Source organism: Leptinotarsa decemlineata, unplaced genomic scaffold (genome assembly GCF_025532065.1).
Source record: "Leptinotarsa decemlineata unplaced genomic scaffold, Ldec_3_MD MMD2_tig00026294_RagTag_RagTag, whole genome shotgun sequence".
Taxonomy (NCBI): Eukaryota; Metazoa; Arthropoda; class Insecta; order Coleoptera; family Chrysomelidae; genus Leptinotarsa; species Leptinotarsa decemlineata.
In genome coordinates, this window is record NW_027412674.1 from 2,411,072 (window position 1) to 2,432,674 (window position 21,603).

The 21,603-nt window shown below is 37.7% G+C and overlaps 1 protein-coding gene across 4 annotated transcripts in view; it reads right to left on the minus strand.

The window, feature by feature from the left end:
- nemy (cytochrome b561 family member no extended memory) overlaps positions 1-21,603 on the minus strand; it is a 306,149-nt gene that overhangs the window by 190,681 nt on the left and 93,865 nt on the right. The window contains exon 1 of one of the 4 annotated variants that reach the window (XM_074180151.1): positions 21,089-21,285. The exons of the other annotated variants lie outside the window; for them this stretch is intronic. Within the exon in view, the coding sequence (XP_074036252.1) occupies positions 21,089-21,099 (11 nt within the window). The 5' untranslated portion in view covers positions 21,100-21,285. Of the gene's footprint in view, positions 1-21,088; positions 21,286-21,603 lie in introns of those variants that run through there. 4 annotated transcript variants of the gene reach the window in all.

Sequence of the window (21,603 nt, forward strand, 5' to 3'; positions counted from 1 at the left end):
TTGTAAGGGGTGGAAAACGCAACCCTCAAAATTTATTTACAATGTAACTTTTTGTCTTATTATTTGTTTACCATTTAAAAATTTATTTCCGATAGCCTGTTTCATTCTAAACAAAAAATGTCTCATGGGTTTTTTGCCCAAAATAAACCAGTTCGCAGCAAAAAATTATTTTACGAACAACTACAGAGATACATCGTCATAAATGCGAAAATACGAAACTAATATATCTAGTAGGTCGCTATTAGCGATAGTGACAATTAAATTGGTATGACGCTGTCAGTTTGTGAATTTTCGAAATTGAATTAATACTGATTGTGTGTTGTTGTTCTGTTCTTAATTTGTTACTTCAATAATTCACTTGTTATTAAAATGGCATACACAAATGAGGAAATAGCCGATATGCATTACGTTCACAGTCTGTAGCAGGGGAATGGGTTAGAAGCTTCTAGAAGATATGCTGAAATGTATCCTCAACGGCAGCATCCTTCACATAAAATATTTGCTCGACTTCATCAACGATTACGAGAATGTGGTTGATTCGACAAAAGAACGCAGGATTGTGATCGCCATCGAAAAGTACGAAAACAGCTTGAGGAAGCGGTACTTAATTTAATTGAAGAACAACCTACTACCAGTACTTGAAAGATTGCTTTCCAGCTAAATGATGATCATATGACGGTATTTCGAATTTCAAAGGAACAACTCTTATACCCTTACCATCTGCAACGAGTACAGGCACTGTTACCGCGAGACGTTCCGAACCGTCTTGAATTTTGCAATTGGATGCTCGAAATGATCAGAAGAAATTGTGACTTTCTGAAGACGATAGAATTCACAGACGAATGTAGTTTTTCTCGGGACAAGATTATTAATTTTCATAATTACCACATATGGGCTGATGAAAAATCTCACGCTATTATCGAAACTAACCATCAAGAACAGTTTTTTTTTAACGTGTGGCTCGGAGTTATTGGGGATGATTTAATTGGGCCTCATTTTCTACCTCCTCGATTGAATGGTGAGGCATACGTTCAATGTTTAGGAGAAGTGCATCCAGTACTGCTGCTATTTTAGTCAAGTAGCTGACGTGCTACTTCACTAAAATAGGCTCCCGCCTTGACTAAAATAGGCGGGAGCCTATTTTAGTCAAGTAGCACGTCAGCATTCAACTGTAACATATGCAAATCAGTGGATAGGTCGAGGAGGACCACATACTGGCCCGCTCGATCCCCGGATCTCAATCCTCTCAATCCTCTCAATTTCTCTATTTGGGGCCATTTACTGCATTTGGTTTATCGTACTCCTGTTTGCGATGTAGAGGACTTAAGAAACCGCATCATCGATGCATGCAGGGTAATCAGAGAGACTCCAGGATTATTTGAGCGAATACGTGGCTCAATGCGCCGACGTCTAGACGCATGCGTAATATCTGAAGGTAGATATATTGAACATTTACTAGGATTTCTACATATTGTCTGTTTTGTTATCAATAATTTTTTTTATTACCCTTCAATCGTTTAATGCAGGTACTAACTACAAAATAACAATACATCCAGTTCGCATTTATGACGATGTATCTCTGTAGTTGTTCGTAAAATAATTTTTTGCTGCGAACTGGTTTATTTTGGGCAAAAAACTCAAGAAACATTTTTTGTTTAGAATGAAACAGACTATCGGAAATAAATTTTTAAATGGTAAACAAATAATAAGACAAGAAGTTACATTGGAAATAAATTTAAGGGGTTGCGTTTTCCACCCCTTACAATCATGGGGTAAACCAAATAAATTACTGGCTAAGTGTATCTTTGGTAGTACAACAAAACGTCCGGTTAATTTCAATATTTTAACTTCTTCAGTACTTGTGAAAAAAAATGTTATACAAATTTTATGTACCCCCTTTAAGGAGCTGTATCTTAACAAGGGATGCTCCAATGAAGTTTTTTTATATGAAAGATTGTATTTTTTTTTCGGTGAGGAATCACCCCTTTGAATGTTTTACACTTATTCAGTTACACTCTGTAAATCAACTAGAGAAAAATTTCTTCTCCATATTTTTAGAATCAATCATCTCAATGAGTGCCAAATTTTATTATGCACTATCATCTTCGAAAAATATGTGAATATAGTTTCAAAGAATCCTGTCAGAAACAATAAATTCTCTCATTGAGGCTGAATCAGTTTCATTTTCTTTATGAGATAAAAAAAAACTTATTGAGATTGAATAATGAACATGGATAAATGGTTGTCTTCAATTATGAATAATTTATCAATCTCAGTATACACCAGAACTAAAATACTGTTTCTTGATGAGCGTTTGGCAAACCAAGTTAGCATCTTCAAAAGTTGAAGATCATCTTCTGGTAATGAAAAAGTGTTTTCAATAGATCAATTTCATACAGTTTGAAATAATATCTGATATTATGATAATCACAATATTCCATTTTTTTCATGGATTTTAAAATGAACATTCACTTTTCAACAAAATATTCCTGACTCGAATCTCACGCGAAATTCATGAAACTTCTTGGATCATTTAACTCACTTTCTTTTCCATTCGCATTAACACTAAAACAAAAAAATGAAAACCCAGTCGTGCATACCTGCTGCAGTGCAACATAAATAAGAAAATAATATCCCGGCATAGAGAAAGAGAGAGGTTGAAATTTTCTCCTAAAAAGAGGGCATAAGTAAAGGACCAACGGTTCAGGTTCGTATATTATATTGTTACTCATATATATTAGCTTTCCTAGAATTTTCTTAGCATTCAGGGTATAGCGAGATGACTGTCAGTTATAGGCGTATTTTGGGATTCATATCCTGAAAATTGACATATTCAGGTTTTTCAATATGTTTTATCCAGTGGAAATACCTAGCACAATTCTATTGTTAGTTTATCCAATACACGCTATATCATAGAAGGGGAGCCCACGATGCAAAATGGAGATTTACTCGAGCGTCATTGAAACATATTAGGTTGCAAAGCTTAGATGATAAGAAGAAAAAATGTTATATAATATATACCTTTTCATCGGTGGGAGAAGCGGCTATAGATTTTTAAGTATGTAAAAAAATAATGTTGCATGGACATACTCGAGCGCGTCAGATATTGATAGCATCAATGTCCTACGTATTTTTGATAATTTTGGTATTTTATTCTGCATGATGTGGGTGGTTGTATGTAAGGATTAAAAGTGGAAAGAAAAAAAATTAATCGAGCGTCAGATTTTGTAAGGGGGTGTTAAGTGCAACAAAAAAAAGCTCTCATTCAATAATCTGACGATTTCGATCTGACGCAAACTCGCGGCAATTATCAAAATGTGCAAAAAATTCGCCATTTTGATATACTCAAGCGCGTCAGATTGAAATATATATGATTCATCTTTATGTTTTAGACGTGCTGTCTCATAATCTGACGATTATCTAAAGGGATTCGCTTAATCTGACAAAAACAATATTTTTTTTCAATTATTTTAGCTCATTGAACTTAATTCATTGAACTTAATTAATCGGAAAGCTCAGGAAATAGCATGCAAATAGAATACTAGTATCTATAAGAAAATAATTTTTTAAAATGCTCAAAAAAATTTAATTTCTTAAAGTCAATTGATTAATTAATGAAGAAAAGAGAAATGGAGCTTTCTATGTTTTTTACCACTTTTATTTGTAATTAACGTTACTGCAGTTTCGTCCTATAAAGACATTTTCAAACTTATATATTGTATAAGGACATTTCCAAACTTATATATTGTATTAGTTTGAAAGTAACGTTAGTTACAAATAAAAGTGGTCAAAAACATAGAAAGTTTAATTTCTCTTTTCTTCATTATGATTTCCTACCACGTAGTAACGGCTACATCCATCAATTAATTGATTAATTAATCATCATCCTCATCTTCATCACGAACGTCTCTGTGAACAGCTGTGATGGCGTCATGGCAACAGAATTAAGAGAGAGGACGGAGTGGGAGAGTAATAGATAGAAAAAAAGTGAATAAAGAATAGAGGAATAAAAATTTGAAGAGGGAAATATAGGTATCACACAGCTGTACGCATTAAACTTTATCGACGAATTTTCGTTATTTCGGCTTGCTGAAATTGTTAGATTATATATTTTTCGTTATCCTTGAATTATTTCTTTCAAAATAAAAAAAAATATTAGCTACGCTCGAGAATGTCGAATTGACGTTATTTTTTTACAACTTTGCTGCCCTCTCCTTTCTTTGCGTTCCTCTCAAATTGTCAGATTACTGGAATATACACTTTTTAGTAGGTAATTAACTTACCCTACCTTGATCTGACGCGCTCGAGAATTTCTGATGATCAATTTTTTTTACAAATCTGATCCTTTATCTCTCACAGGCGGCCTTATATATGGGGCTCATATTTGGTGGAGTTACTTAACCGGGTACAAGGTATCCCCCTGTATATTAATCTGCCGCGCTTTAGTAAATCCCGAAATCCCCGCTTGGGCTCCTCTATGAATTGAATCGTTTTCGAAACAATCATTTGTTAACTTAAAAAACTAGATATTCGACTTTCGAGTGATTCCTCCATTGAATTCATAGTTTGACAGATGACTTAAATAAGCTATTATTGATCCATCAAAATACTATATTCCATTGTCTTGTACAGAAAACATTTCTCAAATATTATACGAGTGAAAAATGAGAATTGAAACTTTTTATTTTTTTACCACTTGTATTTGTCCACGCATGTCCACCATGAACTTCTTCATTGTGTTAGTTTGGAAATACAATACAATAAACTATTTTATTGTGTTAGTAACGTTGGTTAGAAATACAAGTGGTAAAAACAACATAGAAAGTTTTATTTCTCATTTTTCATGACGATCTCTTACTACGTTGTCACGGCTGTATACATCAATTTATTGTTATACAAGGCGTTTGAATCGATGATTAATTCTGAAAACTTTCTTATTAGTTAGTGGGCTTTGCTTGAAGACAGGCAGTGAACACATCTTAAAAAATGAACTTCAAATGTTCAAGCCCGTCTCGGATATACTGACATAGTAGGTTAGGTTAGGTCGATGATGGTCACTATCTTGCACTGATGAGTGGCTAAGGAGCCCGAAACCGGTCTGCAAGTGTACCCATTCCAAAATTGAAGGTCGACTCTTCCAGTTGTATTGCCAATTGCATATGCAGGAAATTTTTTGTGAAGATTCCTGCACTGACGCCTGTCGGATATAATCCAATGTCATTCATGGTATTAGCCAGTGGAGTAGTTGTTTTCTGATAGGCGTCAGTCCATTCAACCTGCTGTGTAGGTATATGCCAGACGGGCTTGAACATTCAAAGTTCATTTCTTTAGATTTAATTCTGAAAATATGAAAATGGGCCAACTCAGCTTTTTTAAATAAAGCAATCTGTATTATAGAATCATTTATGAAATCCTGAGGTTATTTTGACTCATTTTCAATCGTAAATAAAAGCTAGTCAATTTCGTTATTCGTCTGTTGACAATTACTAACCAAAGTTTCAGCCATTTTGGATGAACAGTTGTGAGCAGTCATTTGAGTGGGTTGATATGGGTGTTTTAATGAAAATGGACGGAATCGAGTATTGAGCGGGCGGTCATTAAATATTTGTTTTTGAAAGGCAATACGCCTACGCAAAACAAAAATAAAATTTATTCTGTGTATGCACCATCATTCACCACAGTAAAATTCAAGGCAGCTGTTGCTAAACGTAGCCGTAAGAGCTTGGGAGACTGGTTTTTCAACCGGGAAAGTGATGTGCAGAAAAAAATCCTGTTTAAGACAACGCACCGTCTCACACTTCAGCGGTTGCCGTGGCAAAAATACACGAATCACGTTTTGAACTGCTTGACCACCAGCCTTACTAACCAGATCTAACCCTAAGCGACTTTTTTTTGTTTCCTCATCTAAAAATTGCGTTCGAAGGGCAGGGATTTTCGTCAAATGAAGAGGCAATAATCTTCGTTAATAATTACTTTTCACAAAAAAACGCCGAGTACCATTTGTATGGGTTACAAAGCAGGAAATATCGCTACAAGAAGTATGTAGAGTTAAAAAAAACTATTTTGAGAAATGGAAAATTTTAAAAACTGTTTTGTATCTTTGTTAGGTCGAAAACTTTTCAGACCCTCGTATATCATAATCCAATCTTTTAGGAGATATTTCAGTTTTTCTTGAGAAACCAAACATGTGCACTTCCACCATAAAACTAAGGACTACGAAACCTTCATTTCGAACAGTTGCAGGAAGTTTATTAGAGCTATTGACTTGCTGTCATGGTTTTGAAGACGGGATTTCAGTTTGATAAAATCATCTGAAGGAACAATTCGTTCAGTTTATAGCCAAGCCAGTCTTCAAGTATGCCCACTGACTATATGTAAAATGTTTCTTTCCTTACACGAGGAATTGGGCAAATTTCGGATATGCGGTTGGTTACCTCGTTCACAGGCAGATGGGGCGATGACAAACCTGTTGTTTGTTGTCCGTTTCAGCCTAGTTCGAGGAATGATACTTTGAAGGTATTCAATTTTTTTTCAGTTATCGGAAATCATCGACTGTATGTTGATGATAGACAGTATCTCGCACTGACGAGTGGCCAAACAGCCCGAAACCGGTCTGCAAGTGTGTTTCAATGATTGAAAATCTATTGCGACAGTTGTATAGCCAACAGCATATGCAGAAATAACTTCAGAAAAGATTCCTGCACTGACACCTGACGGATATAATCCAACGCCCCTCGTGGTAGTAGCCAGGGGAGTAGTTGTTTTCTGATAGGTGTCAGTCCATCAACCTACAGTGTAGGGAGTTGAGACTGGCCTGAACGAATTGTTCTTTCAGATGATTTGATTTATAGCCAGTCTTCAAGTATGTCCACTGACTATATGTGAAAGGTTCAGTTGAATAAATAATGAACTAAGAATCGTTTATTCTAAATGTTTCATGAAAGAGCGAAAATTCAAAAATATTGCATTGTTTTCTCACGCAAAATACAAAAACTATTTCAAAAACTATCAAATTGTTATTTATATTATCATCTGTTCAATCGGCATCTAGGATATTGGATAAAATTTTCTACATATTCATCGTTTATGAATACTTTATCCTTTAATATAATAGGAATGCTACGAAAACAAATGAAGGTACTTGGTTTATTAATTTTGTCATTTGTATGTGTATATTATGAATTCGTGAACGAAATGTTCCGCTTAGGTTTTACAAACGAGTATGTATTTTCAAATTTGATTATGACCTAAAGTGAATGCAATCGAATTATCGACCGGACATGCATGTTTTTTTTCGAAAGTTATCTGGTAAACTAAAACCGAATGACGATACAGTAAAAAAGCTGCTGGAAATTATTCGCATCATGGATCATTCTCCAAAAAGTAACCAAATGAAAGCCTCAGACGGATAATGAAGATCTGGGAATAGATGTCCTAGGATAATTTGCGGCTCATCTGAACGCGTCTTCGAAAGATTGTGAGAAAAACACACCAGTTGGAGTTTTAAGGTCTCTGACCTCTATACCGTACCAACCATGGCCGTGATAGGACCGTATCAGACACGGAAAATAACACGACACGGTCTACCTTGCCCACTGTAATAGATCAACCGTGTTCTAAGCCCGTAAGCAACACATATAATGATCGTATTACACGGGTATGATGGCCGTTAGATACCCCTTTGACAACTGTAGGTAGATGACGACGACAACATCCGTCCAGCTTCTGTGGAAGAGCTGAAAGGTTACATCAGGGCCGCAAAGGCCAAGAAAGCTCAATATCCAATAAATTGTTAAAGAGGCTCCCGGGCAATTGCGTCGAAAACCTACTGCACATCATAAACAATTCGTTGGCCCTCAGATACTTCCAGAAGGTGGAAGCATGCGATCGTTGTCATAATCCCAAAACAGGGTCAGCAGCTTTTTCCACAGAACTATAATCCGCGATTAGTCTGCTCTCGTCGGCGGCTAAGCTGACTGAAAGGGTCGTTCTGCAAAGACTCAATGAAGAAGTCAAGGACCGAAATATTCAGCCTGACGAACAGTTTGGCTTCAGGAGACAACACTCCACAGAGTTACAGGGTCTGAGACTGGTCGAAAACACCATCGTGGAACTGAAGCGAAACAAAAAAGTCCATGTCGTTTTACTAGACATTTCGAAGACCTTCGACCGTAGATGGCAGGACGGCCTTCTGCATAAGGTCGCGTTCGACCTGCCTCGGGGCCTGATCCGGTGGATTGGGTATTTCCTGAAAGACAAAATATTTCAAGTTAGAGTAGAGGTCTGAAAACAGAGAGATCTTCGCTGGAGTACGCTTCAGGCGTCTGGGGACAAGCGGCTCCGTCTAATATCTCCATTCTGGAGAGATTGCAAAATAATTTATTACGGATGATGGTAAATGCTGGGTGGTTCGTACGGAACGAAGCCATCCGCAGAGATTTGCAGCTGCCTTCCATTAAGCAGTCCATTCAGTCGAGGAATCGGCAAGTCTTTGATTGCGCAGAAACCCACGATTGTCCGTTAGTTAGTGAAGCAATGAATTATGCTGCAGATGACCCCTCCCGATATAGAAGGCCCAGACACTCTGTCAAGTGAGGCCCTCATGTCCTCCGTTGAAAGATAAACAATATCTTCATCCAAACACCCCAGTCAGGTGGAGGTCCACGTGAACAACGTGTCTGAGCACATTCATGCCGCCATCCCATAAATCAGGCTTGGCCCGTTTGTCTCTCTGACGAACACCAGTCGAAAGGGTAAGGAAGCCAGGCTCCAACCTGTTTAAGCCAAGATGACACGAACAAACTGTAGGTAATGTGAAGTGTAGCTTCATTAGATAAGTGGACTGTAGTATAACATAGGATTGTATGATTTGAGGAAGTTCCCAATAGAATTTTGTTCTGGACACAAAAAAAGAGCGAGAGAGATTACGTGGCTGTGGTTCTCACCTGAGTGTATGTCGGCTCTAGCAGCGGCTTGTAAAGAGATTTCTGGTTCCAGAAGACCCGTTGGATCACACAACACTAGCTGGTCAGCAACTTTCTTAATTTATTGAGTAGGTTGTCGAATCACCTGAGACGCTTTCTGTAGCGAGTCTATACATCGAATCCCTGTAGTTCTGCTGCTGTTTCAGCGATTGGCCAAATATATTGATACGAGGAGCGCTCCATATATTTATTCAGAATAGGAAACACAGCCGAACTTCGCGATAAATACAAATTTTGTAAATTGAGTGAAAATCATCAGTAGACAAATACACGAAAAGAAAAAATGAAAATAAAAAAATTAAATAAAAAAAAACTGGTGAAGACGGAACATGAAGTATTGTATGTTATTCCGGCTTACTCATCAGTGTAGTGTGAACGTGTAGAAGAGTTCACCACGAAGAACGAATATGGGATCATCTATGAGATTATCTACTCGACAATTGGTATTGGTAGCTATTATTTTGATCGATAAAGAAGTAGAAGCTCAAAAAAAACCCACGCTATTGGAATCACGACTTTTCAAGATAACGAGAAAGTGAAGGAGAATATTGGACATAATTTAGACATTTAATTGATGTTGTCTACATTTCAATGGAATGTATTGCTAAATAAAATTAAAAATGATTTACAACTCGTTTATACACCGTTTCGCTGCCGGAGACCTACGGTTTAGCAACATTATGTACCATGCACGTTGCATATCAGCACCGGCAAAATATCCTCGACTCGAATACTGTGATGGCACGTGCATGCTACGCTTCGTGCTGGACCGGCGACGGAACGGTCTATTGGGCGTTGGTTCACGTTTACGGTCATGGTTTGGTACGGTATAGTGGCAGAGACCTTTACCGTTTATTCATTATTTATCCATCTGAAATTCTGTCTTGAAAGAGAAAAACAAAAACAGAAAATTAATAGATAGAGTACTTCTCCAAAACATAATATGTTAAATGTTAAGTGGTTGACAATGTTTCGTGGTGCATCATATCATTAGTACGGACTTCCATTGTCTAACATGATATGAAATGTTCTGAATTCCTTGAAACAATGGATAAATTGAAATAAATAGCTGAAACTAACAATTATATTAAGCAAAAAAAATAACAATTGAATAAAATACAAGCAACAATTGGAAATTGAACAATAAAAAAGAAATTAAAATCAAAAGATTTCAAGACAAATTAATTCACGTCGTTTCGATTGTTGTATCCACAATCGCCTTCGAGTGATGACTGGTCTGATCGTTTGGCGGAAGTTGTCCGTTTTCCGCTTGAATATGGTTTTCCATATGTTGCGTATTTCTACGCTAGCTTGGCTGAATGCGTTGTTAAACAACATATATGCGATTTTTTTTAATTTCCTCCCAAACCATTGTTCCCTCTGTGGATGACTCTCCTCGCTGTGTGTTTGTGTGTTTCTTCAAAGTCCGCATTATCGAGCACAAGAAATACAAGATCAAAAAAAGCACGCCAAGTTCTATCAAATATCAATCATCTTCAAACAAATATCAAGGCTTTGCTCACTGTGTTCTTCTTTTAACGTGGCGTATTACATCAAAAGCTCTTGCCACATAATCGGACGGTCAATCTGGAGTATTATCTTGATGTTATGCGCCGGTTGCGAGAAGGAATACTAGGAAAATTTCCGGTATTGTGGTAAAACAATTCATGTCTTTTGCATCTCGATAATGCACTTGCTCACCCGTCATTGTTTGTTCGTAATTCTTTGCCCAAAAACAACACCGTTATCATGTCTCAGCCACCGTATTCACCAGATTTGGCTCCTGCGACTTTTTCCTTTTTTCAAAACTGGAGAGACCCACAAAAAGACGGTTTTTTGCGATGATTGAGGAGATAAAAACCGAATCGCTGAGAGAGCTCAAAGACATACCAAAAAGTGTATATAAGAACTACTTCGAGGATTAAATAAATAGTATTATAAACAGAGGGGATTACTTTGAAGAGTACCGTTATTTCAACACCTCGAAACGTGTTTCGATTACCAAGTGATCATCTTCAAGAGGAATATTCTAGTATCAAATTAATTTTACAATGTGTCCTTATGTAATAGTCAGGTAGATCTAGAATTCAAAATATTATTTTAACAAGCTATATAGTATACTATTAGGTATTGGTACACCATCGTTTTTCATAATATTATTATGCTTACTTATTTCTACACTCTCATAGGCATCTAGATGCCTGTTGTTTACTTGTTTAACCAATCTTAATGAACTAAAGTCTATGGAATGCTTTTGTTGCAAAATATGATGGGGGACTGCTGATTTTTCTGGTCTTTCATATTTGAAGTGTGCTAAGTGTTCCTTATATCTTATTTTATTAGATCTTTTCGTCTGTACATAATATTTTGCATCGCAGTCCTTACATTTAAGTTCGTAAATTCCAGTTTTTTCGAATTTTCGACTTTGTCTTATGGATTTCCTAAAATGCCCTGTAGTGTATGACTTGTTTTAAAAACCACCTCCATACCTACTTCCTTTAAAATCTTTCCAAAGTTATTCGTGTATTGATACATGGCTAGATGAATGTTATACAATTTCTACCGAATAACCTCGATTATATTGCTTTCAAAATGGTTCAACATATATCTACGAGTCACAAAAATTATAGGAAGCAGCAATACCAATTTTTACAAAAATGTACATGCGGTTGTATTATATTGAACAACAGCCAGTTGATGGTTTCCATGTGTCCAATGAGAATAATTCAAGATTCAGCATCCATTTTATAATTTTGTTTTCATAAAATATCGTTACGTTCATTTTATTTGATTTCTGATGATTTTATCGAATAATTTTCTTTATCAGGCATGGTGAAAGAAACTTGTTAAAGGAAACAGACATTAACATCGTATTCAATTTGAAAATGAAAAGAAGGAAACTTTCAATTCCGACAACTACAGTATTTATTCTACAAGAGGTTGAAAAATGAAAAATTCAACGAGTGAAAGGAAATTGTACATACAATTCACTATAAATGTTCGAAGTTTAATGATGCAGCATTCAATCACGGTTGGTGCAAAAGTAATTGTTTCGACTTTAAAGAAAGTTACAGGTAGTTGACTTCAATTCGAACAACAAATCGAAAGGAATTATTTTCGAAGAAAATAATAATTGGATGCACATTTCAATAAAAGTGGTTCAAGTTCCAGAATAACTGCATTTCTTAGACTGTCGTAATTGATTTTATGAATAGTGAATGCCAAACGGAAACGATTTGTATCTATCCTAATGCAATCGAAATGAAACGGCTTCCCAGATGAATACTGTGGAATTCATCTAGTAAGGCAGTTGGATGTGAAATCAATAAAAAAAATTTGAGTATTTCAGTGTCAATATTTTTCGGATGTGAAAGCCGTGGATTTTTGAAACTCCTTCCTGACGTCTTAGAGGTGTTTAGAGGTTTATACATCCTGTGTTAATATCTTCCATGACTGGACTTCTCAGATCGTTTGGTATGCTAATACATGTAACTGTGTGTGACAAAACCTCTACCTGGATTAGGTAAATTGTCAATAACATCCGTTGACCTCTTTCTACCTGTTGTCATGATGTTTGCTATTCTTGAACTTCTCAGAATGGGATTCCATATTCGATAGATGTTCACAGCTTCTTCTTTTCCGATGAAATTATTCGCGTGTTCGTGGAATATCTATTGCCTCCCGTACAAACATAATCATGTGGTTTCCTTCACTGAGTGAGTGTTTTGTCATAGCCGACATGTACGTTTGGCCTAGTCTGCAGTTTCTTTCACGCTCCTTCAACCTTGTTCCGATAGATCTTTTGGTGGTCCCGATGTATACCTTCCCACAAGTGAAATACGATAAACCCCTGCTGCTGATAGTGGGTCCCATTTGTTTTTAGCCGACTTGAGGCTTTATTGTATCATCTTGGTGGGTTTCTCCAAGAGTTCTCCGATGCTGTCCGTGATCCTAGGGAAATAAGATAGACACGCTTGTGCAACCATCTGATCCTTCTCCTCGTTTTGAGCTGTGAAACTCCTCAGTTTCATGGCTTTGTTGATCTCTAATATACTCAATCCATTCGATCTCAAGGTCGCTTGAAGATGCAACAAGAATTTATTGCATATCGTGCACTTGTGGGAAGGTATACATCAAAACCACCAAAAGATCCATGGCGACAAGGTTGAAGAAGTATGAATCAATCTGCAAACTAGGCCAAACGGACAAATCGGCTGTGGCAGAACAAGCACTCCCCGACCAGGGATACCACAATTAATAGAAATCCACAAACACACGAATAATTTCAACAGAAAAATAGAAGCTCTGAACCTCAATCAAATATGGAATCCCATGAGTTCAAAAATAGTGAACAGTGGGACGACAGGCAAAAAAAGGTCAACGGATGTTATTGACAATTTACCTATTCTAGGTAATTTCAAAAATCCGCAGCTTTCAAACCTGAAAGAAAGTGTCTCTGAAAACCGCGAAAGACCTAACCATTTTGCATGTTTAGTATTAATCAAACGTTGATATTGATATTTGGGAAAAACTCATGAATTCTAGTTAGAAATGTGAGAAGTTTCATATTTTTGAAAAAGTACAGGAAGGAAAATATATAAATATTATATTTGAAGATAAATAGGTAAAATCAGTGGAAAAAGGCCAATACTGTTGAAAACATCATCATAGAAAGTGATAATCACATCAGATATCAGTATTATCACACGAACAGTCGATATGGATACCAGTAAAAAAGTTAGTGACTGAGATGGTGACTCACAAGGTTTAGATTGAAAAATTGAAATAATATATGATTGTTCTCAGAGACATCAAGCTGAATAGTTGTAAAACGTAAAATATAGTGTGAAATAGATCGCAGTGTGAATTATTTCAAATCGCGGGTAACAACATTTCATTAGTAGGATCCTACATGTACTTGAAGATCTGCAAAGTGAATTGTTGTTCTTTGTTGGCACTGAAATTGGTAACAGAGTTTCATTGAGGTGAAGGAAAACACTGGAATTGAAGAACCTGTTGTTAGAGAAATAATAAATACAAAACCGAAAATTATTCCAGCGTTGTTTGTAGCCCTTATTCAAAATAATGAAATTACGAATCCCTGGGTTTTGCCGTGATCTCCTTTGGTGAAATGCTCCATTCGTTATAACTGCAACAGTGGCAGTCATCTTCAGTTACAAAGTATCAACTAAAACTGAAGCTCTCATTTCTGCTATGAGAGCTTCAGTTTCAGTTGATATGTCAAAAGGAGTACTTCGACCACACCACTGAAAATGTCTGCCGCAGTTGCAGTTTGGAGACTGTAATCAAAGAAGACCACGGTAAAACCCGGAAGCAACCAAAACATTGATGCCAGCCGTGAAAGCCTACAATTCTGTATCAGCTACATACTGTACAAAAAGGGAACTTGAGCCTTTGTCTATAATTAGTATCCTTTGGAGCTTAATACATTTTATGCTTCATTTTACAATAGTCAAAGATACCGAATTTCACTAGTTCGGACTTCCATTGTCTACTATATAAAATGATTTGAAATCCCTGAAACAACTAAAAAGGAAGAATTGAAAATGAATAGCTGAAAATAATAATTATATTAACCAAAATATACCTGAAATGACCGTGCTTTTGGGCTCTGTAATACAAAGGAAGGTCTCGAGAAGGAACTAGACATCATCAAAAATGATCTTCAACCGAATGGAGCCTCGCAAGGAAGAGAAGCCGTCACAACCAGTGCTTGCACTTCCCTACATCAGAGGATTATCGGAGAGGATAAGAAGAATTGGTTCCAAGTACAACATCAGAACCTGCTTCAGATCCGGTAACACTATCAATAGCAGCCTCACGAAAATCAGGCCACCAAGCGCGGACTGCGATTCCAAGAATTGCATTTACCGGATACCCTGTGAGTGCGGAAAACTCCTATATTGGTGAAACTAAGAGGCCATTGAATGTTCGCATTGCCGAGCACAAGAAACACACACAGCGAGGGGAAACCAGTAAATCAAAAATAGCAGACCATGTTTGGACCCATCAACACAACATCTAGTGGTCCCAGGCTGAGATCTTGCACAGAGAGGAACATTGGTTTAGGAGAAAATTCAAGGAAGCCGCATACATGTTGTCCAACAACGTATTCAGCCAAGCCAGCGTAGAAATACGCAACATATGGAAACCCATCATCAAGCGGAAAAAAAGAAAAAAAATGGCCGATTCCCGCCGAAACGATCATCTCCCACGGAACCCATGAAGCGGAAAATAGAAAGCGGGGATAAGTGAAAGTACTCGAACGACCTATAAATAGTCATCTCTCGGAGGAATCAGTCCAGTCATCACCCGAAGACGATTGTAGATACTAACAATCGAAACGTCGTGAACTAGCGTGACTTGGAATCTCTCCATTTTTTATTTTTATTTTCTTTTTTCATTTCTTTATTTTTATTTATTCAATTGTTCTATTTTTACTTGTATTTTATTTCACTATTATTTCATTTCAGGTTTATTTTGGTTAATATAATTGTTATTTTCAGCTTTTCATTTTCAATTCTTCTTTTTCAGTTGTTTCAGGGATTTCAAATCAATTTATATAGTAGACAATGAAAGTCCGAACTAGTGAAATTCATCATGAAACATTGTCAATCACCTTCAAACAAATCAAAGATACTTCTCGACATTCACTACACAACAACAGCAAGGGTCGTTAGAATACCCCAGTTGGGTCAAAATGTCACCCGTGGAAATGGATGATACCTAATTGGAGGTATGTCCACCCGGTCACATCGGATCAAGAGATTTTCAGATTTTCTGTGAAGAAACATGGAAGGCTTGGTGGTGCAGCCAAGAAGCGATAACTCACATCCTCAAGAGCAGGATATGATTGAATCTACCCTGAACAGCAAAAGGAGAATCTGCATCAGGAAAGAAAACAAACCTACGGTGAACAAGTTAGCAAACGCTTACTTTCGAAAATGATTCACCCAGATCAGAGGGGAAAAGCTCTGCATGGCTGAATTTAATGTATCATTATATATATAGCTGACTTATAAATGCCGTCATATCTGAAGGTTGTTGCGGTCATAAGGGTTGAAATTTTGCACCTTGAACATCCGCAAACCTCAACATCGACCAATCAACTGTAATTCCTTAAGTCTGCCATCATAGTTATCGTAGAGGAATATAGCCCACAGGTTATTTACCTTTCTGATGGAAGTGATCGCAGACTGACCGCCAATCAGATCCTCCTTAGATTAGGGAAAATGTACCATAGTCTGTTAACTTTGGGTGAATTATTCTTCACAAAGAAATTCAGGTCCTGGAGGCAGTAATCGGCTTCGTTGAGAAACTGGCTAGATTTGAGCTGAGTGATAATTGGATAAAAAACTGTAGGAGGTTGCGTTAATGGCCATGTTACGATTGCGCAAGCCTGGTGTAAACCTCGAAGTAGGAATGGGTCAATTGAGGCTGAACTTATGGCAACCAGTGATGCAATACGCATATATACAGATGACTCAAAAACCAAAGGAAACTCAGGATGTGAAGTGTACTTCAGATCACTAAGCCTAAGGATTAAGTGGGGAATGGGAAAAATACCAGCGTGATCCAAATAGATCTGGCTGGTATCTCAATCGACACAAAAGAAATAACCAGGAAATGAATTTCTGGTAAAAGCAGAACAATCTAAACTGACAGCAGACAAGCTCTATTAGCCTTGAACAGACACTCTAGTGCTAGCCTCAGGGCTAGTACTAGAGTGCCACCAAGATTTAGCCAAAGCCTCGGTATATAATGACATTATCCTGAGGTGGGTTAAAGGGCACGACAGGAGTAAAGGTAATCGCATCGCCGACTCTTTAGGCAAGGAAGCGGCTGGACTAAGAATTTTAGGACCCAGTGGCACCCACGGCCTGATAACTTGGCGGAATCAGCCAAATGTTACACCCATGCTCAATTCCCAAAGAGATGAGATGGAATCATAGGATGTAATCGTGCCAGGATCATCCTGGGTGACCCTGGAAAGCTGGCACTGAAGAAATGTCTGGCGATGACAAGGAAAAATCTACGCTCAACAGTAGGATTTCTGACTGGCCACTGTCAACTAAGGAAACACCTCTAAAGACTGTCAGGCATGTCCTATGAGAGTGCCCGGAGTTATCGTCAATGAGAGAGTGTGTGTTCGGCGAGTCTTAGCCTATACCTGCCGATATAAAGAAGAAGTCTTCCAGTGACCTGTCCACCTTTCTGGAAAAGACATGATGGACGATGACCTAGGAGGACAACTCTTCGGGAGGATGTACAATGGGTCACATGTGGCCTAAGTGCTGTGGGCTTACACTCACCCTCCCTACTCTACAGATACAGATACTGTAGTATTTTTTTACTCGATGAGGACAAAACATTATCTACCAGAGGATATTTCTAGCTCTGAAAATTAAGTAGTATGAGTAGTATCACATGAGTGCAGTTCCTCGAACAATCTTTATGTTGTGAATGAAACATCGGAAGATGTTTCAATTGCCAACAGTTTTAGATGAATAAATTTCAGTTGATTATATCAGTGATATCAATGACGGGGTCAATTTTGGACCCATAACTTTACTATGAATTGATAATTTTCACACAATACACTACACATTACATGATCCTTACCAACAATTAAACTTGGAACAAAAAGTAAATGATTCAACTCAACTTGCCAACAACTGATTTTTGGAAAATAATTTAAAATGCTCTCCAAAGGGGAAACACTTTTTTTACACAGTAGAACTGGTGCACTTTCTCCCGTCTACATGCGTAGCCATTGAAAAAACTGGTATATTTGTTGGATTCTAGAAACACTTTATTGTGTGATTTTCACCAAACACTGTACAATGTTTTTTTGGCATGTATAAACACGCCACAATAAAGTGTTTCTTTAATACGTTATGAATTTCATTCAAAGATTTGGCCGATTCCATCACATAAATTTGAGAATTGATAAAAAAAATCAGGAAACGTAAATTTTGGTCGAAATAATAAAAATGTACATTTTGAATATTTTTCAAATGAATAATAATGATTTTTTTCAAGGACAAAACACAAACACTTAAGGGCAATCCTTGAGGTACTCTAAGAGCGGTGCCTATGCGAAAGTAGCAATTCACGTTGGACTTGAATTACTGGAGATGAAATCCATTTGGAAAAACGTCCTCAGAAAGTTAATTTCACATCATAAACGCTGTAATTCTTCAGATGAAAGAGTTTTCAAACCGTGAAATTCGAGGTGCACTGAGTTGAACCTCAAAACGATGAGCAGTCACAGTCCGTCGCGTATTGTAGTACTGATATGTACTACTCTTGGTGGAATCAAATATGCCAAGTCACTTGAACACCTCCGGTAAAAGCACCCAAAAAGAGAGACAAATTTCTAACCTTTTTTCGATGTTCAAAATTATCAAAGTTGTTCTGTCTCCAACTAGGCGACTGGCTCTTTTCTGGATAAAATCCAGCAGCTTCAGGGTATGCTTAGGTGCGGAGCTCCATGCATGACAACGATACTCCAAAGAAGGTCTAATCTTAGCTTTATGAAGCACCAAAAGTTGCTGAGGTGTGTACAGTTTTCTGTTTCGGATTTGAGAAGCATCCTTTGCAATTCCAGCGACATGATTGTGCCAAGACACTATGGTGTTCATTTTAACTCCCAACAACTTAATCGAAACAGAAAGCGGAATTGTCTGTCCTGGCATTATTGTATGCGGTTCGGAGACATTTATCTTTTTGGATAAAACCGATGCCTGGGTATTCATGGCATTGAATTGAACCTGGATACTTTTACCCCAATTCGAAATCACCTCATTAAGACATTCAACCTCCTGCTGCTAGTGAGGATGTGCATCCGCTGCCGATGAACTGGAATCCAAATGGAATGACGAGACAAGTGTGATATCGTCAGCAAAATGATATATTGGATTCCTCATTTTTTCGTTTAAGTCGTTGATATACAATGAAAAGAGGGTTGGAGACAATATGGCTCTCTGAGAAACAGCAACGTTGATGGGAAAGTATTCGAGAGATATCCTTCGACGGCCACTTGCAAGGAACGCTCTTTCAGGAAGCTGGGAAGCCATACACAAAAATGATTCGACAAGTCATAGCATCCAAGTTTGGCCACACACTGTCAAAGGCCTTAGAAATATCAAGGGCAACAGCTCTTGACCCTCCATGTTTCTCGATTGCGTTATTCCAAATTCGGGTGATATACGATAAAGGTCGCCTGTTGTTCTTTGTTTCCGAGAGTCATATTGATGATCGCTCGAGTTTAAAGCCATCCAAATATTTAAGGATATGATTTTCGATATAATATCACTGATAGTAGAGCGAGTAGTCTATATTTATTTTGAAGATTGTTCTTGCTCTATTTGGGAATAGGCTGAACGCGAGCAATCTTTCAACAAGAAGGAGATATCTACCTTTTTCTTACAAGACACACTGAAAAGTCTGCAAGATACTGGTGCGAGTTCATTGGCTCACAATTTAAGCACGATGACGGGCATTTCACCAGGAACAGACATCGTGTTGATATCAAGCTGTTTCAAAATTCACCTGACTAGACGTTTCCGGCATTGTGGATTTCAGTGTCGGAATTTTGGGTGTTGCCCAGAATATCGACTGTGGAGTGGGACGCAAATTTTTCAGCTAGAAGATTTGCTCCTTCTATGGCTGTTGTTGCAATAGAACCATCCATTGTTTTAGTGGTGGAATTTTGAATTTTGTAAAGTTTTGATTAACAGCTTTACCTACCTACCAGGAACTTATGCGACTGTATTTCAAGCGGAAATTCACACTATTGAATTGTGTGGGGAGAGATTGGGTAAATCCAACCTCACTCACAAGTCAATAAAAATATTCTCGGACAGTCAAGCGGTGTTGGAAGCTCTTGGCTCCTACCAAGCAACGTCTAAATTGGTAGCAAATTGCCGAAAACGACTCTCCTCGATAGGAAGACTCAACATATTGTCTCTGGTCTCTATTCCTGGCCATACTGGCCTGGAAGGTAATGAAGCGGCCGACTCTCTTGCAAAGGAGGGTGCTGTAAGCGGCTTCATCGGACCAGAATTTGTCATTGGCATCGCTTTGGGCTTTGAACACCTGGATGGTAAGAAGATTTATGGACTTCCGGCAGAATCTTCCAGGATTGGCTCACTCCAAGGCGTTTATCCACCCTTCGAAGCTTGATACCAAACAGTTGTTGGACTACAGTAGGGATGAACTACGATGTCTAATAGGCCTTCTTATTGGTCACTGTCATTTGCAGACACTTGGACTGTCGGAAGACAGTGTGTGTCGCCTCTGTTTGGAAAATGATGAAACAGCAGAGCATATACTTCGTGCCTGCACCGCTGGGGATCGAAGGTTCTTAGAGTTCCGAGTGTGAATAGGTGAGATCCACAATAAACCCTTGCGGATTGCGGTGGAGGGTCGAATAGACCCACACACTTTAGACCTAACCTAACCTAAGCTAACCTACCGACCAGAAGGATCTAGACCCGTTGCGATTGGGATTGGAATATGAAAAACACCAAGGCAAATAACATGAATGATTATCAATGAAAAAAAATATGAAGACACAATGGAGGTGAAGTTTTATATTGCATGGGTGAACTCTAAAGGATTGAATTTACTGAAAAATATAAAAGTGGTTTCTACAAGTGGTATTTTCATAAAAATATTGTTGAGTAGCACCTGTACCTATACGATATTTTCACTATACCTACAAATTCATTAATATTGTGTACAAACTGTATTTCAACAGGCTTGACTCAGCGTATATTTTCTCATTCAAGAAACACTTCATTCAGGCGTGTCTACACTTACTTAAATCTACATATTCAATGCTTCATATATATTTTTACCAGAGTTTTAATAATCTATTGTCTAGCGAAACACGTGTGAAAATCTCAAAATAAATTGATTCTTGAATACATTATGGATTTTCATAAAGTATCGGCCAGTTCCATCACATGTCTTTTCATTTTGAGTTACCAAAATTTACGTCACATTTGTTTACATACCTATAAGTTTCTTGCGATTCAGATATCCGAGTGAAAATACAAAAACAGAAAGTAACTTACCCGTTGCCCATTTTTCTAGGTACCGTGTAGAAGGTACCGATCCCCCGATTCACTTGGCGAATTTACTTCCGGCCGTCATTTTTTTTTTCGAAAGTATCAAGTGACAAGCGACCGATACTTTGAATCGGCGCTAAACACTCGCGATGCGTGGTGTTGTGAAAACACTGAAAAAACCCAGAGGTCGACGCCGTGGTCACGAAAGGATGTAACCAATCGAGAAGTTGAAATGAGGAAGTTGTACAGAGGCAGATAGAGCAACGAGCTCCCTACTAGGAATTTTTTAATGTGCGAACCCGGATCACGAAGTGCCATTTGTTTAGTTTAAAGCTGTCAGATGTTGTTGAGCGAATGTTTGCAAGGTTGGGAACTGAGCTGCTAGTGTACGAGGGTAAATTTTTATATTCATAGTGCTAATTTCGAATATTCTCAACCCGGTAATTATTGAAAAAACACTCATTGTGAACTCTATAAACGGTATTTTTTATTAGCATACTGACACTTGAGGTTATTTTTGG